General features: G+C 42.9%; 1 protein-coding gene across 1 annotated transcript in view; it reads right to left on the bottom strand.

Moving 5' to 3' along the window:
* Nucleotides 1-1,019: 1,019 nt before the first annotated feature.
* Nucleotides 1,020-18,780, bottom strand: part of ARL3 (ARF like GTPase 3) — a 52,271-nt gene continuing 34,510 nt past the window's right edge. Inside the window, exon 6 of the mRNA XM_083149242.1 lies at nucleotides 1,020-9,238. Within this exon, the coding sequence (XP_083005368.1) occupies nucleotides 9,191-9,238 (48 nt within the window). The 3' untranslated portion in view covers nucleotides 1,020-9,190. The remainder of the gene's footprint in view (nucleotides 9,239-18,780) is intronic.

The following is an 18,780-nucleotide window of genomic DNA, read 5'->3' on the forward strand; positions in this document are numbered from 1 at the left end:
GCTACCCCACTGCTTCCTCCCCAGGCGCCCGCCCGCCCCCACTGCTCCTCACCGCCCCGACATCGTATGTCCCGCCGGTCCGACCCCTGGGGCCGGGTCCGATACGCACGAGACCACGCATCGGACCCGACCCCATGTCACGAAAAACCGATTTGGTCAGATTTATCGGGCCGATTGAGCGCAATCGGCCGAAATCGGTCCAAATCGGCTTGATGTATGCCCACCTTCAGAGTCATGGGTGGCACTCACTAATGATAAGGCATGCCATGAGAGATTCGTATATATATGTCTAAACGATCCGAGCCCAAATATATGAGACTCTGGGACAGATGGTTATCTTCCCCCCGTTATGTTAGACCATAGATGGACCGAGTCCTGATCACTCTCCACCGAATGAGCAAGCGGGAGGGGCGGATGGACATGGCCCCATAGTGTGGCGCAGGTATATAGTGGAATACTCTCAATGTACGGTACTTATGTAATATCTGGGCTCCTGTTTTTCTTATGACACCGCATCCCTCGCCACGCTTCGGGCACGGTGGCTCGCCACACTATATAAAATCAACTCCAAGCGTAGTTGGATAGTAGGGGTATGAAAAAATGGGGTGCATTTAACATGGGAGCCCAGATAATACATAAGTACCGTTTCTTTTTCTTGTTCTGTTTGTATGTAAAACAAAAAAAAAAAATTGTCACTGAAAAGTATTGAATAAAAAAAAAAAAAAAGGGTTAAGTTTAGGCTGCGGGGTGTTTGGCTTCGGCACCACAGGTGGGATAAACTTAGGGATGGGGGTAAGGAAGGCACTAAGGGGGGTGGGTGAGGTATAGGCTGCAGGTAGGGAGGGTTTAGGATACTTTCCTAGGAGGCACGGGATTCCCAGCATCGGGATGCCTCAGTCCGTTTTCTTCCTGCTGGCATCCTAAGCTCCGGTATCCCATACCAAACCCCTGTGTTTCTACTACTGAAGTATTTACATTAAAACTGAACCAGCATGAAAACAGACACCAACACCATTGGATATACTACTAAAATTCATTTTATTTCCTTTCTTTTGACAAATACATTTAAAAAGTAACACAATGAGCTTTACAATATAACAAAATACCACTCAGACAGTTGGAATAAATTGTAGGGCTGCAGAAATCAGATATTGAACATCAAGACATAAAGAAACATTATAGCAGAAGTAAAATCCCTCTGGTTCCCTTCTGTAGAACACAGCAGATGCACAAGGGCTGTGATTCATTGAGCAATAATCCCTGTGTGATGCGAAACCCACATGATCTTTTGATAAACAAAATTGCTTGAGACATAATGGGGTCTTCAGGCTGCTCACATGCATTAATGTAACCTGCATCTAGCAATACAATGCAACATCGCTATCCTGGAAACTTTTACACTTTACACTGCTGAAGGAAATGGTTAAATTCCAAATGTATTCAGAGGAATGAAAACTTTTTTTTTCTACAGTTACAGTTGGGACGGTCCTCAAAGCCAATTTTTGGACTTTCTGCCGCTCGCTTATCCCAACTAAAATCTCTCCTGTCCATCTTATTTATTTGTGGCATTCCCCAGGCAATAGTGTAGCATGGGGAAATGATGCTTTGGTAGGGGCATAGTCATGTGTCAATGTGGGAGGGGCACAGTCATTGGTGGGTATAATGCATTACAGAGACCAAAGAAAAAGGGAGCGGAGCTCACACTGTAATTTGCCTACTTCCTGTACAGAGCGCTAGTAAGTGACAGGACAGCAATGTACTGTAACCAATAGCAACCATCAGCTTCTATCACTATAATGTTACCAAACCAAGAGCTATTTGCTTGATATGAGCTACAAGCATTCTGTCTTTTTTTTTTTTTTCAAAAGCTCCATAGAAGTGGCCAACGGAAATTCCCACCGGCACCATGATCAAGCGTACACACTGGACGATTTACATGCTTGGCTGTTCAGAAGCACATTGTTTAAAAAGTGGTATAATGTGTATAAAGCTTTAGCCAGCTGATGTACAACTTCAACCATTCTTAGCAAGAAGAGCTTTATAGCATTCCTTCCCACTGTACTGGAATTTCTAGGAGACTCCAAAATTTGAGAGCAGTTATCCCAGCCCCTTAATAACAGTCTCACAGCTGCCGCTTCTCTGGTGAAAGGGAGGAGCAGAGACCGGATGAAACAATTGGGTATGAATCTCATCTTTGTGCTCCACCCCCATATTGCCAGGATTCACAGTACAATGTTGAGCACAGGTTCTAGGACTGCACCCCCGGGCCTCACTCTCTCTCTCTCTCTCTCTGTGTGGACCATGTAAATACCTGCATTCACACATCAGTATGATTGCTTTAAGCTATGAACACATTACAACAATGGGATAGGATAAGATTTATACAATTTCCCTTGCACTCCTGGAAATGTGATATCTTATGTACGCACTGCACGATGTGACATAAGATCATAAAGAATATCTTACGTCATATACCTCGTACACAAAACACACCATGTATTAATTAAAATGATCTTACAGTTGTACGGTATATACACAAATATACAATATGTGCAGAGCATCCATCCAGCATCCATGCAGGACAATCAGACGATATCTCATCAGATGCACGGGAGTGGACATCTTATGACAGATTGGGTGTACACATTAAACTGAACTGAATTGTTGCCATCGTGTGCAATATTACATATAGGCATATATTCAATGCCGTGGGCGAGCGGTGACTGCGAGCAGGACTTTTTGCTCGCAGTCACCGCTCACCCTGTCAGTATTCAACTGACCCCCCTCATTCGCAAATTCCCCCTCGCTCGGTTTTTTGAGCGAGGGGGAATTTGCGAATGTGCCTCCAAAAACTGCGAGAGCCGAGGCTAATTACAGCGAGTTTGCTGCACTAGCCGCGGCTCTCGCAGTTTAGGGGAATCCTCGTAGTTCTGTGACTTCGAGGATTCCCCCGGAACGTTGCATAGTGCGAGCGGCCGGCGCGGGGGTTAAACTGCGAGGATCACTGGTTTTCTGTGATCCTCGCAGTTAAACCCCCTCGCCGGCCGCTCGCACCGGCATTGAATACTTGCCAATGTGTATGGGCTCTTACTGTTCTTCCCAGAAGCTAGAATATCATTGGTTTTCTCGTTTTGTACAGTGGATAAAGCAAAACATTTCAGGCCAGTATCTGCATTGTGCAATCGGATATTGGGGGTTAGTCTTATTCATTCGGTGCAATTCTGCAGACGCAGGGTGCGTGCACCCACTGCTATCATTCTGTTCGCCGGGTGCACGCACCCTACACGGCAAGTAGGGGGTGGAGAAGGGCGGGAGGCGCCTGGCAGCCCCATTACCATATGGGAACGCCCAGTGTTTCATGGACGTTCCCATGGTAATAAGGCGGTGACACGGGTGAGGGGGACAGGCAGCTGACATCACCGGATGTCAGCTGCCCACCCATATCCGTCCCAGCGTACACGCATATGGAAGGGACTTGAAAGTCACTTTTATATGCGTGTACCTTCCACATATTTCGATGGTCAGCGACCATCGAAAGATGTGGGAGGTTACTTGCAGCATGCGAATGGAACTTTATGTTAAACATCCATTCGCAGCCAGAATAACCCCCATTATTTGTAGAGGATCTCCAGGAAATAACAAAAACTCATTTCCCATCCGTTTAACAAGGACAGATTTAAAAAAGGAGATTTATGTAAGAGCAAGGTTGTGAGCAAGGTTACTATAGTGTTCATTTTTTACTCACACAATCTACGTGGGCAAAAACAAGTGAGGGAACCCTGCCAGAATAACACGCGTTACAGTAGTGCACACTGCTAACGGAATCGCTGCCATAGAGCTACATTTACTAAGATGGGAGTACTATTGAAGATGGAATGTTACCCATAGCAACCGGATTCTCAGCGATCAATTAGAAGGTGCTAAATAAATAAGTAGAAACTGATTGTTGCCAAGAGATTATAGTTGGTAGTAGAAATTTGCACAGTTCTTCATTGAGGGGGCGTGTCATGCTCCACCCAAATGGCATGTCCAGTTCCATATATGGAGAGATTGTGAAAAGAGATTGTGACATGGCACCTAGAAGCGCAGGTGTGTGCTGCTACATCTGAGGGGAATCTTTTAAAAATGACATATCCAAAATGTAGATGAGCCCCAGAGCAGTTAGTAAGAGCTACTATACTTGCTAAAGTGCTGGGAAATGGCGCTGATGATTCAATGTAAATGTATCTGTCTCTCATTCCTTTTATCCCCAAAAATGTAACAGTATAATGTGGGTTAGGTGAAATGAGGGAGATTGCTAGACTAATGCGGGAGAGAGGGAGATTGCTGCTATTTCAGGGAGTCTCCTGCAGAATGCAGGAGGGTAGGCAACTATGGGTAAAAGGATGGGGGAATGTTTGTTGCTGCACTGTTTTTTAAAGCCTTTACTTAACAAAGCAGACGCCTGTCATAGAGGTGATGGGACCTTTCATAGGTCACAATTTCCCCCAATTAGTGCTGTTGGTGGAGTTGAAAGCAGCTTGTCATCTCTGCATAAATCCAGGTATAGGGTCTATTTGCTCTGCGGTTACAATAACAGCAGCAGAGAGACCAGGGGAGGTCCTAACCTTCTGTTTTCTCTACGCGACTGCTCCCAGCAGAGGAATCTCCATGAAACATGTTGTCATATGTACCTCGGAAATAATCAAGAGAATGTCACGGTTTAAAAGGCATAGATCCTTCAGATTATACTGGTTTAGTGTTCGGTTTGTACTAAGCAGACATGAATTCCTAAACTCTGAGGCAGCTCTAGGAAAAGTGATGTTGGGAAGCTGCAATTATCTACAAATAAAATGTATTTTTTCTACAAGTGTGGATTAAGAATTTAGGCCACTGTCTCCTTCCTTTCAGGGAGGTTTTCTATCCTTCATAGACAGAACACATAGGCATAAGCAGTGAAAACAGTGGAGAAATTGCCCATAGCAACCAGCTACTACCTAATATTTTATTTTATAGAATGTACTTCTCCACTATTCACTTGCTGGATACAGTCACTCAAGTTAACCCTTCGAGTGCCAACCATCTCTGAGAGATGCGCAAAAATATCTGCTAAAAATGCCAACATTTCAGAGAGATGCGCAAAGTATCAGCTAAAAATTCCCCAGCGTCACTCACATTTGTTATATAAATTCAAATAAAACATTAGCAATGATGTGTCTCATCCTGTTTAAAAAGTTGCTTGCATGAGGTAATCTCCAACTGATAGTTTTGCATCTGTGATGCTATTATGATTTTCAAAATCAATAACGGTAAAACTTAAGTGACATACGCTAGGATGTGCAGCAATACAGTCTGAGTTTGCCAGCGATGCCTGCTGAACGCGGACATATTGTTTTAAAGCAGCAATCATGTACAAGGCAAAATCATGTCTTGTAAATGATTGCCGCTTTAAAAATAAAAATCCTATTCCGGATGGCATCCTGCACCTCTGGCAAACTCGGCCTGCATTACATCACAGCACTTAAGTCTTTTTTATTTCCCATTTCAACTTGTCACATGTAAAGATGAGGAGATAAATATATACTATTATCCCAGCTGCAGCGTTTATTGAGGCAATTGTGATTTTAGCCACATAATCAGAGATAACTGCGTGTGTGTTTGGGCAACTTCAGAAAGAACATGTGTGGTGGTACCAAAGCAGACCATATGCTCAATAATCTGATCAAAATAAATGGGATCATTGGGCATGATTGTAAATACAGTCAGACAATTATAATAGAGTGCAGCAACTGCTGTGTGTGTGTGTGTGTGTGTGTGGTCAACTTCCAGCAGGTCCCACATAGCTTAGCTTGAAAAAAAAAAATTCAGACTGTTCCGTGTAGGACCGTAATGGCTGCATCTCATCCAACTTGGACACCAGAGCTTACCATTCACTAGAAGGTTTGCTTTTGTCCTATTATGTCCTGAGTGATAGAAAGCAGGTGTGACATCATCATGGGTGCAGTATGATGTCACGGGGTGTGTAGCAATGTCAGAAGATATGATAAGAGAGCAGGAGGGGGGGGGGAGAGTGGCATACGCCCTCATTATGCTCATAGCTTATACAGAGATGAAGCAATAATGGGTGTCTACCATATTTAGAAATAAAAGCAGCAATTTAAGATGGAGACAAACTGATCTGGTTGATGAAAAGCCCCAAATAACACAACTAGTATGTACGAGTGTATTCAAAAAATGCATGTATCATACTATATATTCTATGGAGATTCTCAGGATAACCTTGGAGAGTTTGCCTAGTGTGCAGCCTCCATAACCACATCATTTTGCACTGCCTTTATATGGGTGTCATGGCTGGTTACACACTTGTTCTATTTGTCAGGTGTACAACAGTGTCTGAGGCCTCAGAGATGGTAATGGTTGTATTTGCTATCAAATTTATACACTTAAAAACGCAAGTTTAAATACCAGTAAGAACAAGTAAAATAAATATGAATTTAAATTAAGATCATTGGAAGCAACTTCAGACTTCAAATGCACTAGTACACTGCACAAAACTGACACTTAAGGGGGGTATTCAATCTCCCACGGCCATATCTTGCGTCCACGCCCACTTGTTGGTGGGTGGGACATTGAATACCGCCTGCCGAATTCCAGTCAAGAACAGGACAGGGTCACGGCTGTCGGGCCAGGCTGCCGTTTTCACACTGCACAAATGGGACTTTTCGTGCTACGCCCATTTGTTTGGGTTTAGCTGCTATGTGTGCCTAACCTGCCTTTAATGGGTGCGAACAGCGCGATAAACATGGGCACTTGATTATCAGCAATCTCCCATCGCTTAAGGCAGGAAGAGTATGATAAAAAAACACTTGAATCTGCCCCTTAAAAGCTCATTGGGTAGTACTTTATCTCTTTTTACCTTATATGCTCTTAAACTATATAGGTCGTGTTTGGTACTTTGTGGTTGATTTAGAGATTTCCGTAAAATGGAAGACCAGGTCTGTTGCGGACCTGACGCCACATTTAGGGGGATCAGTGTTTGGGTGGAACTTTCAGCCGGTCCATTCATAACCCAGATATACTGTACAACGTTTCTGTGCATTCCCAGGGGAGAAGGGCTGTACAAATAACAAGATACACTCTGAGCAAGCCAATACTTTTTTTTTTTTTTCAGTACAGTTTGAATAATTCATAGAAAAACCAGCCAACACCACTACAATAGGCTAAGTAGCTCATGTAAAAATTATACAATATACAAAAACATGCATATTGGAATTAACTTGATGTTGACAATAACCATTGTCCCAGCATATTTTTTTCTTAAATAAAACAATATTAATAAATATTTATATAAACGGTTTTATTAAACAGATGCAAATTCTTATTTTGAGAATTTTACAGTGTACTTTAAAAACAGAAATTCTCAATTAGGGTGCGTATTGTGTGCGACATTTTTATATAGAGGATGCAAGTAAACTCAAAGAAAGGTATCATCCAGCAAAAGTATATGCAGTGATCCCAGCAGCTAAGTGCAGAGCACCACATCTCCTTATTCCATCATGACACCAGCCCCTGTGGGCTCTGCAGATTCATTTGCCAAATGGCTGTCATCTATAGATCTATAGAACATTACAGCTGTTGGATCACGCATACATGACCTTTGGTCTTATACTTAAAAAATGCAGTCACCTTCTGAGACACCTCCTGCATAAAAATGGGTTGGTTTTGGGCGACCAATCATTTTTGTGTGGACCCGAGCTTTATTATTCTATATTAAATGCTTATATTAAGTGTAGTCAAAGATTTCCGAAACGGTTTCTGGATTGTTGTCATCAGAAGTTCCAGCTGACAGCGACAGTCATTTTCATAATTACCCAAAATAGATTCTAAGCATTAGGAAATCACTAGCAAATGTCAGCCGGATCAAGGTGCAAAAATACCATTTTCTATTAGGAGCAACGTAATCAATAGATTTAGATTTTCTACCCAAATTAGCAAATCTAAAGCAGCGTTTGCTCTGGGGAAAAATGTGTTTTAACCGATAGCAACCAGGCGTTTGCTTTCATGTTCTGAGCATATTCTAACTGTTTGGGTGTAAAGGTGCCCATGCACTAGTAAGATTTATCTTCAGATCTGGCTGGTTGGAGCAAAAACATGGTTAAGGATGAGTGACAGTTTGTTGGTTTTCCAGCATTTCTAAGCAAATGGTCAACTGTCATTTGCTCTCATCCATAACCATGTTTTTGTTCCAACCAGTCAGATCTGAAGATAAATCTGCGTGTGTATGGCCACCTTTAGAAAAACAATACATTAGCAAGGTGCGCCAATCGACGGAGGTCCTCTTTTGCTTGCTAGTGTTTGCATTTCTTATATATACCTGTTTGTGTCTCGACTGCATTACAGGGTTAACAGTTGCAATCTACAGGCAGCGCAAGGAATGATTTTAGAATGAGTATCTATCTGGAACATTCTGCATGGGGGTGGAATCAAACAAAACAGGTGCATGGCAATCAGGGAGCAATAAGCCACAGACTGGATTTTTTTTATTTTTATGAAACAGTAGTCAAGAAATTTGAGCAAATGCCTGCGCTGGTTGCTATAGGTTACAAAACATGCCTGCTGTAATTAGAGGTACTGCTCATTAATCAATGAGGTAGGAGTGAAGCATTAGGGCGACGAAAGGGAAGAAAATCTCGAGCTATTAACTGTCTGTGAGCGTTGGGTGAATTACTGGCTGAACAGCTGCAGCCGGAGAGAGGTTGCCGCTTACGGTGAGCATCGCTTGAGCAGCATTTGTGGCAGATCTACGAACAAGGAGCCGTATTTCCATGTAGTCCCTAATGGAGCATATAGAATAGAGGTCATTTGGGCATTAATGCAGAGCGGCTTCTATTTAATAGTATTCCTATGCAGCCCACAAATGGTAATAACGGCATGAAACAAAGGTGCTTTCTATAGCTACAGTAGATGTTGGAGTCTATACAGTACATGGGTCATTGGGAAATATGACATGGATGGCGAGTGGGCTAAGAAACAGATTAGACATGCCTTGTGGTAATGACACAGACCAGCATATAGTGTTTGGACGCATTTTATCCAGAATCTGTGATAAATAATAAAACATTAGCCGTGACCTTAGAGTCCTTTGCATTGACAGAGAACGGCGGTGGTGACGCAGTCTGTGTGAGCTTTTGCTGCTGCTGCTTTTAGTCCTTTATTTCTTCTTTGCATTCACATTTTTGCAGACCCAGTTCATTCCATCCTAGAAAAACAGATGCAAGCTTAGCAAACAAGCACACCATCAGTAACCTATATGCTTTATACACCCTCCCCCATTATACCTTCCACAGCTTATACATGCCCGCCCGAAACATGTAGCAAATACATTGCCTTTGCCTTCTACTTCCCACTGTATAGCCCGGCATTTTATACCCTCATGGAGAACAGCCGTAATACAACATACAAGTTAATAAATTAAATATTTATAGCAATGAACCTTTATTTTTGCGCATTTCGGTTGAGAAATCCCCCAAGAAAATAAAGAGAAGTACACAGATCTCCAGTGATTTACATTATGAGTAATGAGCTTATTAGGTGAATGTAGGTTTCCAAACTACAACAGGACAGAGATTAGAGTAAAGGCCTGTGCACACTTGGCAAGTTTGAGCTGAAAGCAGCTCAGTTTTACAGGTTGAGCTGCCTTCATCTTAAAAGCCGGCCAGTATGTACGTGCCAGCATTAAGCGGTGGGGGTGGACGGCTTTCCATAGGGGGGGGGGGGGGGGGGGAAATCGTTCGGTGTGTATAAACTGAGCAATGTTCAGGCCAGCGATTTTCACATCATCGCTGTCCATACACGCTGGGCAAAATGTGTATGGACTTTTGAAAAGATCAAGACAAATGTCTCTACATACATCTATACTCTGTGCGCTACAGGTAGCATTACACAAAGTATCAGCTCCGTGTGACTCCGTATTAAACCAACAAGTAGGCTAGATTATTATTTATTAGCAGTTTCTTATATAGTGCATACATATTCCTCAGCGCTTTACAGAGAATATTTGAACATTCACATCAGTCCCTGCCCCACTCTATATTCCCTACCACATGTACACGCGCACATAGACATACTAGGGTTAATTTTGTTGGGAGCCAATTAGCCTACCAGTATATTTTTGGATTGTGGGAGGAAACCCACGCGAGTACAGGGAGAATATACAAACTCCGCACAGTTAGAGCCATGGCGGGAATTGAACCCATGACCTCAGCGCTGTGAGGTAGTGATGCTAACCATTACACCGTCTGCATAGATGTATGTGAATTTGTTGTATCTCCTTGACTGAAGCAGACTGGAGCGATGTTGGGCCGATATGCAGTTTCATTTGTGGTTGCATGCAATGTCATCAGGTCATCAAAGCAGACAATAAGGCTAGCGAAGGAAGGAACATCACTCCAGACTTAACATCACTACAGAGTGTACACACAGTCTGGGCTGATAGGCATTAACTCCTTTGTCGGAAAAGATGCCCATTGCTCAAGTGTGTACCCAGCTTAATGCGGATGTTTAGGACATAAAAAAACACCTAAGGACAAGAAGAGCAGAGAAGTCCAATAGGTGTAAAATCCACATTCAGAGCTTCTGCGTACAAGGTCTGTAAGGTAAAGTCTGGCTATTGGTGCAAACGGATCATCTGCTACACAGACTGTAAGGATTATATTAAAATGTAATCTGGATTCTTAAAATAATAATCTATACAGAACAATATGAGCTAAGCCACTATGGAGGGGGGTGGATGTAGGAGGTAACAGATGGTGCCTAAGTAATTTGGTTGCTATGTTAATTATTTTTCTTGCACCATGAAACAGGATTATAGGAAAAAGGTAAAAGAATGAAAAGAATCTCAAAGAAAAAATAAAAAAGAACCTAAAATCGATCAGGCACAGAGGAGGCAGCCATTGTTGAGATACTAATTCAGTTACCAGTGCCTGCGCATGGATAGCCTTACAACATGGTACCTTGAGAACTGCAGTAGTAATCAGGGCCTTAGAGCAATGGTTCCTCCTACACAGAGTAACCATTCACCTGAATCCAATGAATGATTGGTCCATAGCAACAGCCATTATCCTGACACATAAACAATATCCTTTCATTTACATTCATGTGGATTTACTCATGCAACTAAAACAGAACAGACCGTAGCAAAGACATAAAAGGCAAAATTCAATAACTGCGCTAAAACAATGCAAACGCTAGTCAGAGGTTCCTCCATTGCGCTCACCAAGAAATAACTATACACTGTTATGTGTTAATCCAGACACGGCTTTCAGTATATTTTTCCTGTAGAACAATAAATCTAGACTGTTTAGAGACATTTGTGAACTAATGTACTAATTGCTATGACTACAAATTGCTTCATTGGCTGAATGACGTCACGCCGCCAAACCACTGGTTCAGCCTACATTAGACATGTGCAACAAGTAGCCTTTAACACATATAGGGGTATACGATATTTACTAGTCTGCGATTTGGGGTTTCTTTGTCATTTTGTGTACAATTTTTAAAAGTGAATGTAAAATCAAATATAAAGCCGAATCCCAATCAAAATAGACAAAATATCAGTATCTGCACATGGATGAATATAAAAGTCCCCGATTTATTAACATTCAATTGAAAAGAGAACACAAAAATTGAACTCCGAATCTCCCAGTTAGCAGACTGGTGATTTTATCTTCTATATTCAACTATTCCCTAAAAAACTCATTATGATGCCAATAAAAAGTAAAGACAGGTGTTATGCCAATGTTTTTTTAAATTAAGTGATTATTGGTAAATTGCACATACGTAAGCTTCACACTGTACATGCCCCAAAGTAGAATAGTACTGCGGCTTTTTACGGAGTGACTGACAGTCAGGCACAATTAGCGGGCATTGGCAGTGGAGGGGTTGCAGAAACGCAGAAAAGTTGAAACTGTTTTTGGGGAATGTAACTGGGTGTGCCTGTGATCCCTTACTCAAGCAGAATGCCTCCGGTGTCTCTTATCAGGCTTCCATGCTACGTGGCAGTTACTTTAACATCAAGCTGACAATTATCTGACAATTATCGATGGTTCTGCACAATCGCAGCCCCAGGTACGTAATCTAGTCCAGTGGAAAATGCTTGGTGAGAGTTAAGATGAGCTTTGTGTACGAAGCCTGTCTTGCAAGCTCCTGACTTTAAAAAACAATTTGTGCTGTAGGCAGATGCCTCTGGGACAGGATAAGGGACAGTCCTTTCACAAGAGGTAGATAGAGATGAGAGTACTTCACGGGGGAGCAGGAGAGCTAGGCAATTAAGTGGGCAGTGGAGTCCTTAAAATATTATTTTTGGGATGAGGATTTTATTGGTCACAGACCATGCGCCCTTTGCAATGGAATCACACGCACAAAGAGGTGAATGCTCGTGTGACCTGTTGGTTTTTGGCCTTAAAGCCATTTACTTTTTCATCCAGGGAAACAGCACCTCAATGCAGGTGCTCTTTCCAGGAGGTTTGTAGGTTCCGATCCTCCAAGCTAGGGCAGAAGGAAGAGGGAGAGGTGGATAATTGAGGGCCGTTTAACCAGAAGGATGACACAAGTAAAAGGGACAGCATACTTACACATGAGGGTAATGTGGAAGATACTGTCCAGGATTTAGAACAGCAGCAGCAAGGCTAGGGAGATCCAACCCGGGTTTTCCTAGGATGTATTGGGAATCACTGGCTGATTAACAGCACCTGGTGCTTCCTGTTATATGTGCGTTCAAGACAGAAGGTTGGTGTTCCCAATGGCAGTTAGTGCCTGGCCAATACGCTTGCAGGGGTCCATGGGTTATGTTAGGGATTCTTTGTAAGTACCCTTATTGAAAGATTTGCCATTGCTAGAACCGGAGCACTGCCATGCTGTGTTTTAAGAAATGCCAATCTGTTATCCTGGAATGCTGTCTACCTGCTGAGAATAAAGAACCAGGCTTCAACTTTAACTGGTGTATGTGATTCCTTGTCCAGATAGAGATTATATATATTTAATTGTAAAAGAGCTATGTATCACTTAGTCCAATAGACCAGCAAGGGAACTCATGGTAGTACACCAGGGGCTAACAGATTGTAGGCTCCTTCGAGCAGGGCCCTCTTCCCTCCTGTTGTTAAAGCCCTCTTCTCTTCACATTTCACTCACAGCTCTCCTATACTAAAACACTCCGTGACCATCTTCGTCCGCATACTCCTCTCCATCATTGGCCACAAGCCTCTAGTTGTATGTTGATTGAGTCCTCACTACTTATATTTAAGCTGTAATGTGTATTGAACTGTGGCGCTCTTTATTTGTACTCTATTTTTGGTTATTTATTCAATGTTATGCCAAGTTTTGTCTCCCTGTACTGTTCCTTTGTACGGCGCTGCGAAACACTTGTGGCGCCTTATAAATAAAATAATAATAACAGCACACAAACCAGTAGCACACAAACCACTAGTATTCTCTGTCCATAAGTAGTACTACTCCACCACCGCCTTTATCTGCACTTTTTATTACTATAGTGGAGTTCCGATTCTTTCTTACTCAGATCTTTCTTACTCAGATTATACTGACATTTTTTTCTTTATTTCCAATTTTACCAAATTCTTAATTAGGTCAGAAAATAGTCAATATATGGACCCCTAGACTCAATGGGGGTAGTATGTTGATTTTAACTGTAAACCAAACAACATAGTCAGTTAATCCTGTGATGTATGAGCTTTAACTAGGTTTGGTTTACGGAGGAAATGTCTCTTAAAGGTAAGTTTTCTGGTGAAGAGATTAAGATCTACCAGTAAGTCTACTTTACTGGGTCCCTTCATAGGGGCAAACGAAAAACCTCTTTTTAGAACAGGGATATCACTCGGTTAGTATTCTTTTAGATATATTAAAAATACCATCTGTCGTTGAGGAGGACAGGGAGACAGGTTTCTTATTAACAACATCCTTGCCATTCACTACTGTACAGACTGTATTTTTGACTCCCTTTTGGGAAATCCCATTTTCCCTCCTTCCCCTAACCTTCTTTTAAATCTTAGTGGGGTTCTCTGTGGGGTAACTTGCGGTTGGTGACCGTATTCTGAGTTGTCCATGGCTAAAAAAACACTAATTCTCATGGAGGACCATTGTAGGACCTTAGAGCCTCATTATTGTGAACCCACCATTAGGTTCATTCTGTGGGAAAACCGGTCTGTTCCAATATTTTTTAGGATCTTGTATACCCATATTGTTTTTGTTTTTATATGGCACTTTCTGCCACTTTGAAAATTGTTGGCCATTTATATTAAATTGTTGCATGTTAAGTCTGGGTGAATAGACCTCTCTATTGGTTTGTCGATTTAAATTATCACGTGACTTTTTGGGCACTATGGTCTCTTGTTATCTCGCAGGAACTTTTTGTTTAGTTTCAATGATTTTCATTTCAATCAACGAAACCTTTTTGTCTATTTCCATTTTAGCCAAAGCATAATAATCTTTATCTACAGTTTGCTCTAATGTTGGAAGAAATGTGGAGATTTTTTCCTCCACTTCTTTAAGTAATTTTTCCTTTTCAAATATCAGAAGCCGCATCAATTCAAGGGAGCATTCGTCTATTATACGATACCACTACTTCATGAATTGTTCATTTTCCAAACCAGTGGTCGGCATTTTATTTATTCTTAAGCCACGGGGTATTCTGGCACATGTGATGTAATTATCTAATCCCATAATGTCACACATGGTTTTCGCCTCTTTTATGAGTAATCTTTCTAGATCTAATAGGCATCCTCCATTATCTTTGGAGCGTTCTACATTATGGGGATACTCATTTGTTCATTAGAAATTCCTAGACAAGCACTTCATGTTCAGATCACTATTCCTAAACATTTTAGAACAAGCAAAAAAAAAAATGCTAGCAAGTGATAGAATCTGCTGCTACAATACAACGTTGATCCAATAGACTGCAAACAGACAAATAGGATCATTGTAAGCGCTGATGTATCATTTAGTCCAGGGGTGGGGAACATTTTGGGGTCCAAGGGCAGTTTGCATTGGGTCATAATGCCTCGGGGGCCATTAAAAAACAACAACATCAACTTACAAATCGCCCTGCGGCAGCCGTCCCACGCTCCAGCGGCTGCCGCAGTTTACGAGTCACTGGTCTGTGTGGTGGTCCGGTGACTGTGCAGGGAGTCTGATACAGGGAAAATCTCGCGAGTGGTCGGTAGCATCCGCAAGAGTTCACGTGTACATGACTCGCTGCAGAGCCTCTGGGCGGGCCTCAAAGACCGGCTCCGGGGGCCGTATACGGTTCCCCACCGCTGATTTAGTCCAATAGTCCAGCAAGGGAACTCCTGGTAGTACACCAGGGGTTAAAAGCACACAAACCAAAGGGCCTTATTCAGATTGATTGATGTTTTGCGCATGTGCAGCTGCTGTGTGCGAGCGGCTATGGTGAACCCTGCACTCGCACACCACATCGCGGCGGGGGGGGGGGGGGGGAGGGGGGCGTGGTGTTGTGGGCCGGGGGATTCACCCACGGGAACACCCAGCGTTTCATGGGTGTTCCAATGAAAACGCTGGGTGTTCTCATGGTAATTCCCAGATGATGCGGGTGTGGGGGACGGTCAGCAGCATCACATGCTTTTTATGTTAGAAGATTCCTTTTCATATAAAATGTATTTTAAATTCAGTTAACATTATCTTGTATTATATAGAAGTTGATATAGTTATTACTTAATATGTTGGTCCCACCCTACTAACAATCCCAGACGCGTTCTGTGAAATCGTATCCCTAGGAAGTGGTTAAACAGTGACATCATAACGGACATTAGGATATGTGCATTTACCATTAACCAGCATAATCAATACAGTATCTATGCATTGTCTCATTTACCGCCTGGTGCACAACGCAAGCGGGGAGGAATCTGCTGAAGTATCGGATGTGTCTCTACAATAAAGTCATCCCACAGCTCTGTAGTTTGATATCTATCTGACCGTATCAACAGCCATCATGGCAAACATGAGACACGGCCCTTCATTAATTTTCAATGTGGGTTTATTGGCTGAAGCAGAACAGCTGAGGCAGCCTGGAACAATGCAGATCTGCTGACACCTACTCAGTGCACTTACTCCAGAACAGTGATCGCTTTTCAACACAATAAACATGCAAACATCCCCGGCTCATTTATCTATCATATACACCTAGAGCTATTATACCAACACAGGCTGCTCAAACGCCGTGAAATCTGTGGAGTGCTGCGCATTCGTGTGAGGGAAAGGAGCGCGTCGTCAGTCATACAAAGGCACTGCAGCTACAGGGGGCAAAGGTGCGGGATGAGGGCATGGAGGAGGAATGAGCCGAGCGCATCGGCATTCAGCAAAGAGTCTCCGCAAACTACATAGCCTGATATTACCATATTACTGTGGCAAGGACAATGTCAAATCCAAGGGGAAATATACCTGCCTGGAAGTGTTGTATATAACGCAGCCCTGAACCTTGCTGGAGAACCCAAACCAAAGCCATTTCAGCTTGATCACTGTGTACTAATGGTGTCATTTACAGTGTGAATGCTAACATGCACCAATACAGAGCAACACTCACTAGCATTCTGATTACACAGCGTTATACAGAGGCAGCGGGGGAAGGGGGGGGGGGGGGGTGTCAGCTTGCAGGCAGGCCTCAAAGCCTGAACTACAAAGCATGCTAATCTGCCAGCCTTCATGGCAGCCCACACAGCGATACCAACATGGTTACATATTCCACAGACATAAGAGCAATATCCTGCAGGGCCAAATGTAAAAATAACCACGGCCATTAATGCAGGATCACACCTGGTATTTAGCATTGAACGTATATTAAATGCAGTCGATAGATATTCTTTTAGGAATGGACCATTGGTCTAATTGAGGATAGGTCACAGATTTCTGAAAATCGCTATTAAACGATTTCTGGTAATCAGCCCATGTGCGCATGCTGGAAAATGTGACCTCAGTCTGAGGGCCGGTGGCGAGGCATTGATATGGCATTGCAGGGGCACGGTTTGGACTCAAGTGCGATGCGTTGACGGGGAAGGGCGCGACTGTTGTGAGACGTCACATTCTGCAGCCACCGTGACACAAATCATATCGGGATGAGACTGTTACATTTTGCATTGCACATTGCTTGTCCTGCGGTCTTGTCCTGTGCTGGAAAGCCTTCCACGTGCTACAAAAAGACGTTGTCGTTTTGGAAAGACGTGCAAAACTAGGACCGATGCTGAATTAGGCCTCATGACCCACAGACACCATTTCCCAAAGAATGCAAAGTCACCATAAACCACCCTTTGGATATAGGGCCTTATTCTGGTTCACTAGCAGAGGCAAATTCCTTCTCAAATGGGGTTTTTCTTCAAAGTGGGATCTATATTGCAGTGTAGAAATAAAGCAGTCAGTAGTTTCTGCACATGTAACATCTGCCCCCCCCCCCCTGCAGTGCACATGGTTTTGTCCATTTGAGAAGGAATTTGCCTTTGCGAGTGAACCAGAATAAGGGTCATAATCCTGCATTGCATCACGTTAGGAGAGTACTTACAGTATTGAATCGGTATATGGGAACATTGTTGTTTTTAATCTTACATTTCTGCTTAGTTGTTTTTATATTGTGTATATTCTTTATAATTTTCCCTGTACAGTGCTACGGTCCCTTGGTGGTGCCATATAAATAAAATAGAAGAATAATCGTATCCTAAAAAAGTGTTCTCTCCATACAACATCACCAGCAAGGGGGCATTAAGAAGCAGGGTGGGGCAGAGTAATTCTTTGTAATAATGAAACATGTTGAAATCTTTTTGTTTAAAAAATGTTAGATTATGTAATTCATCTCTTGGAGAGATTGTCCACTTGCTGGCTGGACACTGACATAATGGTGTCCAGCAATGCTCACTGAGATACAGTACAGTGCATCTCTGCATTCTCTGTGGGTCCACTCTGCAATGTATCCATCACCCAAACTGCATCCTACCCCATGGGGTATATTCAATGCCGATCAGACGAGCTATGACCGCGAGCAGTGCCTATTGGTCGCCGTCATAGCCCGCCCTCAGTATTCAACTGACCCCCTGCACTCACCGTTTCCACCTCGCTATTACTAAAAACGTTAAACGGCGAGGCTCGTGGCTATATGCAGCGGGGTTGCTGAATTAGCCACGAACATCGCAGTCCTCTGATGGTGAGGATTCCCCCAGAACATAGGATTAAGGCGAGCGGCTGGCGAGGGGGTTAAACGGCAAGGATGTCTTAATTTTGGCGATCCTTGCCTAAAACAAGCCATCCTCGCCATAAAAACTTCCTGGCCAGCTGCATTGAATACAACCCTTAGAGGAGGACGTTATCTCTGCATTGTTGTGATAGGTTCTGTAAACAGACATACTTGTCTAAATGTAAAAACTCCTCTCCAGGAGGAGTCCATAGAGGGGACAGTGCTTGCCACAGTGGGGACAGTGCTGGCTGCCAATAATGGGCTCCACCCCTTAAATGTCATGATTGGTGGGGCCATGGGGACCCAAATTCACATAATTTAGCTCCTTAACCCCACCAATTCCCTGTATCGTCTCCTTATCCTGAATTTGTCACTAGGAAGCTGGCAGAATGCATGAGGTCTGGCCACTCTGTCTGAAAAATTGGTGGTCAAGTATGCAGTAAAATAAGAGCAGTGATTTTTGTCGTCAGACCCCTTGAGCAGGATAGTGCTGGGCAGTATGGGAAATTTTTTTTAATACAAGCTGCGTGTAGCACCAATGAAACGCATGCTTGGGA

Source organism: Crinia signifera, chromosome 6, assembly GCF_055691185.1.
Source record: "Crinia signifera chromosome 6, ASM5569118v1, whole genome shotgun sequence".
NCBI lineage: Eukaryota > Metazoa > Chordata > Amphibia > Anura > Myobatrachidae > Crinia > Crinia signifera.